Genomic DNA, 9,225 nt, shown 5'->3' on the forward strand with positions numbered 1-9,225 from the left:
CGTGCCAGGTCCCTGCTTTGGCCAAAGCCCCATGAAACCAGAGTGACAGCCAGGAGGGTGGGGAGGGAGTGATGGCAGGCTTTCGGGGGTTCGGGACTGAAGCCAAGGGGCCCGGGCAAGGGAATGACAGGGGAAGAGCGGGGCCCCTACTGATCCTACCCTCTGCTCCCAGGCACGACCCCTGACCCGCTACCTGCCGATCCGGAAGGAGGACTTTGACCTGAAGACCCACATTGAGTCCTCAGGCCACGGTGTGGATACCTGCCTGCATGTGGTGCTCAGCAGCAAGGTACAGGCACGCATGGCCCCGGGGCACGGGGTGCGTGTCGTGGTGGGGACCCCACGTTCAGAGGCACCTCCTGGGTCCTCGGAATAGTGGCCTTAGTTCCTGCCCTAACACCAGCGGTCTCTGTCCCAGGACCGGGTGTGCTGGCCTGAAGAGATGTTGGGGACAGCCCCCCGACAAATACAGGCACAGGCGATGGCACTGACATCGCTGCTCAGGGAATAAAGGTTTAGGGGCTGCACGTTTGGGTCTTTCCTCACCCCTGCATTCCACCAGGTCTGCCGTGGCTACTTGGTCAAGATGGGTGGCAAGATTAAATCATGGAAGAAGCGCTGGTTTGTCTTCGATCGACTCAAGCGCACCCTTTCCTATTATGTGGGTGAGTTCCCCCAAGACTGCCCCAGAGCCAGGACCCCTGAGCTCTGTCACCCAGGACAGCGGGTCTTCTGGAAGCTTCCAAGTGGGGTCCAGGGGCTTGGGCTGGGTCTTGTCCTCCCCTCTCTGAAAATGTACAGAGTATACCTGGTTCACCTCCATTGATTTGTTCACTCATTCATTTTTTCAGCAGTATTACTGAGCATCTAATAAGTTACAGGCACTATTCTCGGCTCTGGTGATAAGCAAGGTGGCCACAGCTCTCTCTCCCTTGGAGCCTTTTGTCAGGGAGGCAGATAGTGAGCAAAGAATGATGGGAGTGCTGTAGGGGGCCCCAGATGCTGTGGGCGCGTGGAGTCCTGTGGATTCCCCCTCGGGCAAGTTCCTGCAAAGGCACCAGCACCAGCAGCCGAGCGGTGCCCGGGACGCTCAGGGCAGCCCTGAGGACAGCCCCCTGGCCCATCCTGCTCCCTCCGCCCTCTGCACCCAGCCTCCAGCTTAGTTTCCCATCCCTGCAACTCCCTCTGGACAGCTCCCACGTGGAGCGTGGGACGCTGTATCACATCCTGGTCAGGATAGCCTAGGCTGCGCCGCGGAAGCGACCTGTCTTAAGATCCCAGTGGCTCAAAACCCGCGTTTCCCTACTTACTCCTGGTACGTGTCCATGTACGTCATGGGTTGGCGGGGGCTCTGCTCTGCGTCAGCGTTCTCTTTGCTTCAGAACATGCCTTTCTAGAATGTTGCTGGCTGCAGCGGCAGAGGGTAAAGAAAAGCCTGATTGGGTTGGCACTGGCGTTAAATGCCCCAGCTGGGGTCTGTTCAGCCAGTCACCCGGCCCCACCCAACCACAAAGCCGGGAGGAGCGGTCCTGCTGGGAGCCTGGAAGGAGAGGGCCGGAGGGTTTGGTGCTGGAGTCGCTCAGGCCTGGAGCACCCTGCTTCCCCCCTGACCTGGTCCCCAACCAAGTGCCATCCCTTCCAAGAAGCCCTCCCTGGCCACCTGGGCCCTGGGAACGGGGAGGCAGAGACACGCGTGTCCCCATGTTTCCACCTAGGCTGGGAAGGGACTTTGTCAGGATTGAGAGGAACAGGCCCAGGAGGACAGCTCCATCTTAGGCACGTTGAGGTTGAAGTGCCCCTGGGGCATCTAGGGTTACGAGAAAGGTCAGGGTTAGAGGCAGAGTGAAAGTTGAAGCTGTTGGAATGATAATAATAACGATAATACTAATGATAGCAGATCACACTTACTGAACACTTGTGTGAGCCAGATGCCGTGCTGAGCACTCTACGTGCCTCATCTCATTTAATCTTCACAGTGATCTTGTGAGGTAAGCGCTGTTTTTACACTCATTTTACAGATGAGGAAAATCAGGCACAGAGAGGTTAAGTAACTTGTCCAAGGTCTCTCAGCAGCTAAGAGGCAGAGCTAAGACTGATCTTGGGCAATTAGACTTTACAGCAGAGAAGAGGGAGAAACAGAGCTGCACTCTGGGGCAGGTCCACCCTTGTGAGGAAGGAGGCACCAGCAAAGCGAAAGGGGCAGGAGGCAGGAAGCCACATGCCAGGTGCTGGGCTGGTGCCTGGCGCGTGTGACCTTCCTTAATGTCTGTGAAACAAAAGGAGACCCAATCAGACCGGGGAGGGGGAGGGCAGGGGGGAAATGGAGAAGGAAGCCAGCCAAGGGAGCAGACATGTGCAGGCAGGGGGTGTCACCAGCGATGATGGAGGCTGCAGAAAGGCCAAGAGTGGTGTGGACCCAGAGGCCATTTGATTCGGGGTTGGGTCTTGACGAGAGGATGGTTTCCACCACGTACCGGGGTGGGAGCCAGATTGCACGTGATCCGTCAAGAGTAGGGGTAGGTGGGAGGTAAGGAAGCAGAGGCAGGAATGCGGCACTATTTCCAGTAAAGGAAGAGATGGGAGAGAACAGAGGCTGGAGGGAAGGCCAGGCCCAGGGGCCAGGATGGGGCTGGGTCCCTGTTCCGAGGAGGAAGTGCCGGGTGGAGGCGGGCCTGTGGCTGGATCAGGGCCCTGGGTGTGCCTGGCCTGCTCCTCGAAGCTGACATCCTCCCTGCCCTTGTCTGGACCCTCCTCCCACCTACTCCATGAAACCCCTCCATTCTACAGGGTCCGGATCAGAAGCCACCTCTGGGGAAGCCTTTCCTGGTCCCGCCTCACTGGGAGCGGTTCCTGCCCTCCGCTGTTAACTCCTGTGTTATACAGGGTCCCTCTGCCATGTGGTACCAGCCCTGGGGCGTAATGATGTCATGACAGATGCCACGTGCATTGTGCCAGACGCTGTGCTGAACAGTCGGAGTGTGTCCTCTCACTCAGCACTCGTGACTGCCAGTGACCTGTAGGCGTTCTCTTGGAGTCCTAACCATGCCCAGGTCACACAGCTGATAAGCGGCCGTGTGTCTGCTTTCCTTTCCCCCGAATTGTGGGCTCCTAAGAGAAGGGTCTCTGACTTCTTTGGATCCCAGTGCCTCGGGCTCATTTATTCAACATTGATTGAGCACCTGCCGTGTGCTAGGATATAGTAGTCAGTGTTGGAGAGCTAGACCTACGAACAGATAAAGGAGGGTTCAGATTCAGCACCGTGAGATCTGAACAGAGGACCATCCGTGCTGTAGGGGCACGGGAGAGCACAACCGTGCACGCCAGTGGTGACAATTGCAATGGGTCTTGAAGATGACATAGGAGTTTGCCAAGGGAATGGGCTGGAGACCATTCCAGTGTCGGCAGAGCGTACTGTTAGAGGACCGTGAGAAGCTCAATCTGGCCGGAGAGAACTTGCAGTTGGTGCAGGGGAGGGATGTGAGGCAAGGCCAGAGGGGCGCGTTGGCACCAGCCTGTCAGGGACCTTTGCCCAGCCAAGGAGGCAGCAATGTCCAGTGAGGCAGCAGGATTCGATTTGCTTCCGGAAGCTCCCCCCTCGGCATCAGGGCCAGTGAGTTGAGGGGCAGGGGGCGGGGCAGGGGCACATTAGGAGGCTGTAGCAATGATCTGGGATCGATACCTGGGCCTGAAACAACACTGGGGGTGGGGGAAGGTGCCAGCCATCACAGTCTGAGTTTAGTGATCTTGTGGCCTTTCCTTTGTGACTTGGGCTCAGTGCCCAGGACGTCAGTGGAGGTGCCTGCTCGGTGTCTGCCCCAAGACGGGATGGCCCGGGCCCTGTGCTTTCTCCTGCCAGCGCCCTGTCCCTGCCACCCGAGCAGTCATCTGGTCTGCGGGTTTGCCCACCTCCTTCCTGCCACCCCTGCCTCCAGATGCTGTATGCTTCCTTCCAGTTTTTACTGTTGGAGTTCAATAGATAAATGCATTCATATAGTTCAAAACTCAAGACACATAAAAAGGTTTAAATTGAGCATTACGCCCCCTCTCACTACAGGTAACCACCTTTAAATCTCTTGTGTATCCTTCTAGAGTATCTTTAGGGGCATATAAACAAATGCAAACATGTATTCTTACCCCTTTTCTTACACAAAAGGTAGCACCCAATACATTCCTTGTTTTCCTGCTAATGTATCTTAGAGATCTTTCTATCTCAAATATATCTATATCTAGATATTGATATCTGGGAATATTTTATAGACTTCTTTTTTTTTTAATTAATTATTTTTGGCTGCATTGGGTCTTCGTTGCTGCACGCGGCTCTAGTTGCATCGAGCGGGGGCTACTCTTTCTTGCGGTGCGCGGGCTTCTCTTGTTGCGGAGCACGGGCTGTAGGCGCGTGGGCTTCGGTAGTTGTGGCTCGCAGGCTCTAGAGCGCAGGCTCAGTAGTTGTGGCGCATGGGCTTAGTTGCTCCGCGGCATGTGGGATCTTCCTGGACCAGAGATCAGGGCTCGAACCCGTGTCCCCTGCATTGGCAGGCAGATACTTTTTTTTTCTTAAATTTTTTTACTTTTATTTATTTTTTGGCTGCATTGGGTCTTTGTTGCTGTGAGTGGGCTTTCTCTTGTGGTGAGCAGGGACTACTCTTTGTTGTGGTGCGCGGGCTTCTTATTGTGGTGGCTTGTCTCATTGCAAAGCACGGGATCCAGCTACGTGGGTTTCAGTAGTTGCAGCACGTGGGCTCAGTAGTTGTGGCACACGGGCCCTAGAGTGCAGGCTCAGTAGTTGTGGCTCACGGGCTTAGTTGCTTCGTGGCATGTGGGATCTTCCCGGACCACTGTGCCACCAGGGAAGTCCTTAGATTTATTTCTGAATCTGTATCTATATCAGATATTTCTCTGTCATTCTGTTAAACAGCTGGATGTATTCCCTCACGTGGCACACTCTAATTTGCTTAGCCGTCTCCACTTGATGGATACCTGGCTTGTTTCTAATCTTTCATGACTGTAGGTACTGCTATGGTGAAGCTTGTAAATTTGTTATTTTGTACATGTGTAAGATAAATTTTCGTGAAGTGTAAAAATTGGCTTGAGGGGCAAACACCTTTCTAACTTTGGTCGATGCAGCCAAACCATTCCTAAGGGTTTACCAGTTCCCACCTGTCAGATTTATTACACGGCCTGTTTCTCCACAGACTTACCAAAAGTGTGCTGTGTACTTGGGGTGTATTTTTGCCGTTCCGATAGGTTAGAAGTGGTATCTCGGTGGAGTTCTAATTTGCATTCTCCATAATTCTGAGTGAGGCTGAACACTGACCATGTCTTCCGGGCTCCCTGCTGGGCTCTGTTTTGGAGTCCTGGGAATCACTCCATTTCCCACGTGAGGACGCTCCACGTCCACGAGCCTGGCCCTTATTCCTTTGCAGACAAGCATGAGACGAAGCTGAAAGGGGTCATCTATTTCCAGGCCATCGAGGAAGTGTACTATGACCACCTGCGCAGTGCAGCCAAGGTGAGGGGCAGAGGGACAGCCCTGGGGAAGGGGTGGGCCCAGCAGGGCCCTGTGAGCAAAGGCCTCCAGCCTGCCCTCTTCAGAGGCTCGGACCCATCTCTTGTTCTCTTTCTAAACTTTCTCTTCCTCTCTCCCTCTCCCTTTCCCAGAAGAGGTTTCTCAGCTTCACTATGGTGTCTGAGGTACCCCTCCCCATATGCCTGTAACCAGAACTACTGCATATTAATGCCTCCTGTACCCTTCTCGCCCCTGACCCTTGACTCTCCCCTAAGTACCCCCCCTTCCCCCAGGCCTGAGGGGGGAGCCAGGTGGGTTGCAGAGAGCAGGAAGCCCCTGTGGGCGTGAGTACGCTTGCTTGCCTCCCAATCCTGAGGTGACGGTAGGATGTGTCCCTCCGTGGGGGTGGGCAGTGCAGAAGGGATGGCTACAAGGGGAGTAGGGAGTCCCCAGAGACTAGATCTGGTCAAGAGGATTGGTGAACAGGAGACGTTTGAGGCTGGGACCATCTGCCTTCATGCAGGTCAGCCTCCCTCCTGCCAAGCCTCAGATGCCCACTCTATCCCTGATCTTCTGCCCTTCTGGGGTCCTGGGGCCCAGCATCCCACTTGTAGCTTTTTCCATCTGTTCCTCTTTTGCTGAGAAGAGACTCTGGTCCTCACTGGAGCAGCCCTTTGAGACTGAGTCTTTCCCTTTTGTGCCTGCGGGTACCAAGGAGCAGGGCCCCCGCCTGGCAGCGTCTGTCCCTGCCAGGGTCCAAGGACTGCCCAGCTGAGAGGAGGGGACTGTCTCAGCTTGGGGCCCACCTGGTGGTGGAGATTGGGCTCTGGGCCTATTTAGGACTCAGCCTCGAGCTCCAGGGCATCCTGGAGCCAGAGAGAGGAAGGGCAGACGGCGAGGCAGATGCAAGATGCTCCTGGCCTTTGGGGGTGGGCCCTGGCTTAGACCTTCCTCTCTCCCTCGGCAGAGCCCAAACCCGGCCCTCACCTTCTGTGTGAAGACCCACGACCGGCTGTACTACATGGTGGCCCCGTCCGCAGAGGCCATGCGCATCTGGATGGATGTCATCGTCACCGGGGCGGAGGGCTACACCCAGTTCATGAACTGACCGAATGGGCCTCGTGGACCCTCAGGCCGGCCCAGGACCCAGGCCCAACTGCCTGCTGCTCCACTCGCCCCTGGAGACAGTCACGCCCTGGGCCTCAGGCCTCACACAAGTGCTCCCAGAGGCCCTGGAGGGCGGAGCATGACTGGGGTTTTGTACAAGAAGTGACTTTGTAATGTTCTGTAAGGAGCTCGTCCTGTGAGTTTCTGAGCTCCGGCCCCCTAAAGAACCAGCCAGGAGATAAAAGTTGGGGAGGGGGCTTTGCTGCCTCCTGGGAGCCCAGAACTTGCAATAACCCTTCAGGGTCCTGCCCCAGGCCCAGCCAGGCTGAGGAGCTGTCACAGAGGGGCCCCTCCGCTCTGACCTGGCACCTGTGCTCCCCAGCCTGTGTTCTCTTTTGTAAAGGACTAATTATGGTACCAGAAGCTGCCAAAGATCCCCTCTTGCCTCAGCCCCCTTTGCAGGGGCCTTGGGGGCTGAGCAGAGCCACATTCAGAGTGGGGTAACAGCTCAGGCGGTGTACTTCTCAAACCCCGCTCTACCCCGTTGTTGTCCTGCGTTTATATTTTTTATTACTTTGCTGAAGGGCCAGAGACCGGAAGTGTCATCCTTGAGGTCCCAGCTCTATCACCTTTTTACAGACCCATCACCATGGTCACCACAGTGACGGCTTCATCGCCATGGTTACATACTAATTGCCGTGGCTCCGTGGCTCAGCCCACTGCTTCGGCGGTGGGCCCGTCTGAGGATATGTGCCATGTTCTCTCCAGCCCAGGCCCTTGGGCATCTCCTGCGGGGGGGAAGGGACTGAACACCTTCTCCCTGCCCCCTGCCTGCGTCTCCAGGCCCTGATACACAGCCTGCTGGCTCCCCTGTCCAGCCCTCCCCCTTCCACTCGTGCCTTGCTGAGAGCCAGAAGGGGTGAAGCTGGGAACTATAGACCAGAGGAGGAGCCATTGGATGGGAGAAGAAGCTAGAAGGCTGTCTTTGGGGTTCTGTTATAGGGCTGAGTTTCTGACACAGGGTTGTTCAGATTCTCCCTGATGGAAGTCCTGAGCAGGAGAGGAAGCAGCAGAGGGGGGTGCCCTGAGGTCTGGTTGCCCTCCCTGCAGCCTCAGAAGGGGGATGAAATGGAGAGCAGAGGACCAGGCCTCCAGCTGTCTGTGCTCAGCCCTTTCCGCCTTAACACTAAGCCCACCTCCCTGTCCCCCTTCCCAGCCCTGGGCCATGGTTGCTGGGTCCAGGCTGGATGTTTTTCAGTATTTGTAAGCATCTCAGCAGAACAATAAAGCATTTGGACTATGTCTTTGGGAGGCCTGGTGGTGGGGGACATGGGGTTGGGATACGTGGGTTAGGAAAGCTAGGTCTCTCCACAATGCAGCATTTCCACCTTATTAGATGTTCCAGGGACCCAGGGCCCAACCGTGACCTCCAGGTCCCTACCCTGCCTCCACTCCACTGTGACCAAGGACCGGCCTGGGGGTGGGGGGTGGGCTCTCCAGGGATAAAGGATCGAGAGGCAGGAGAATGCAGGGACTCATGTGGAGGTTTAATTGGCAGGAGCTGGAGCCAGAGGAGGGAGTGAAGGCCCATCCCTGAGGCAGGAGGCTAAGCAGAAGGGCAGCTGCAAGGCAGTGGGGCTCCAGGAGAGATGTGTGGGTCCCCGAGCTCAGCCGGTCACCATAGTGGTCCAGCCAAACCCCTCCTGGAGAGAGGTAAGGTCAGTGGGGCAAGATCTCTGGGGAAGGCCCCCACGTCCTTTTATGGGGTATGTGGGTCCCCACCTAGAGGCTCTGGCCCTGCATAGCCACAGGGGTACCAGGGAGCACCAGTCAGGCCCTTCCCTGGGACCCACCTCCATGGAAAAAACAGGTCCAGAGAGGGGAGGTCATGGTCAGTTGCAGGGACGGCAACCCGAAGTTCCCTGGAGGCTGTGGCCCACTCACCTGAACTTCATACTCCCCTCCACCACCTGGTTGTCCACCGTTGCTGACATCATACTGGGGACAAGAGGACGGGCTCTAAGGTCAGGCCCTACCCCAACCCCGCAACGCCAGGCCTCTAGGGAAGCCAGAAATGGGAGCCCCTTAGGGAGAAGCTGCTCTGACCAGCAGCTCTGACCCCTGCAGTGCCCAAGAATGGCCACCAGGTGCCGCCACTGTCCCCAGCTGTGTGGGCCTGGGCTTTGCACAGCCTGACCATTCCTCCATCTCACTGTGGGGAGGAGGACCTCGAGGGACTGGGCTCAGGGGCAGCTCACCTTCTCATACATGGCTGACTTTTTGGAGTAGATGTCACAGTTGGTTCGGATGCAATTCTGGGCCAGCTGGAAAGCTACTTCCTGGGCTCTGGCTGAAGGAGACTTGGCCAGACCTGGACCCCACCCCAGGTAGGACCCTGAATCTCCAGAGCCCCCATCCCAGGGGGAGCAGAGGCCTGAGCCTTATTCTCCTCAAGGAGGGAAAGAGGCCCCGGGCGCTAAGGCCTCCCTCCTGGAGCCGGGGGCCAACCTGCTCCCATCCAGGCCTGGGTGTGGAGAGAGGAGGGCCGATTACCCTGACAGGTGGAGGTAGGTGTAAGTGTTTGCTGAGTGAGAGGCGGAGAGAGCAGAGGA

General features: G+C 56.7%; 1 protein-coding gene across 11 annotated transcripts in view; it reads left to right on the forward strand.

Moving 5' to 3' along the window:
* Positions 1–7,915, forward strand: part of PHLDB1 (pleckstrin homology like domain family B member 1) — a 44,462-nt gene extending 36,547 nt beyond the window's left edge. For 7 of the 11 annotated variants that reach the window (XM_067751210.1, XM_067751211.1, XM_067751213.1 and 4 more), the window contains 4 exons: positions 173–289; positions 563–665; positions 5,424–5,509; positions 6,474–7,915. In XM_067751210.1, coding sequence (XP_067607311.1) covers positions 173–289; positions 563–665; positions 5,424–5,509; positions 6,474–6,614 — 447 coding nt within the window. In that variant the 3' untranslated portion in view covers positions 6,615–7,915. Of the gene's footprint in view, positions 1–172; positions 290–418; positions 479–562; positions 666–5,423; positions 5,510–5,658; positions 5,692–6,473 lie in introns of all 11 variants that reach the window. The other 4 variants (XM_067751209.1, XM_067751217.1, XM_067751216.1 and 1 more) reach the window with 2 other exon arrangements.
* Positions 7,916–9,225: the final 1,310 nt, after the last annotated feature.

The sequence above is a fragment of the Pseudorca crassidens genome, chromosome 9, assembly GCF_039906515.1.
Source record: "Pseudorca crassidens isolate mPseCra1 chromosome 9, mPseCra1.hap1, whole genome shotgun sequence".
In the NCBI taxonomy this organism is placed as follows: domain Eukaryota; kingdom Metazoa; phylum Chordata; class Mammalia; order Artiodactyla; family Delphinidae; genus Pseudorca; species Pseudorca crassidens.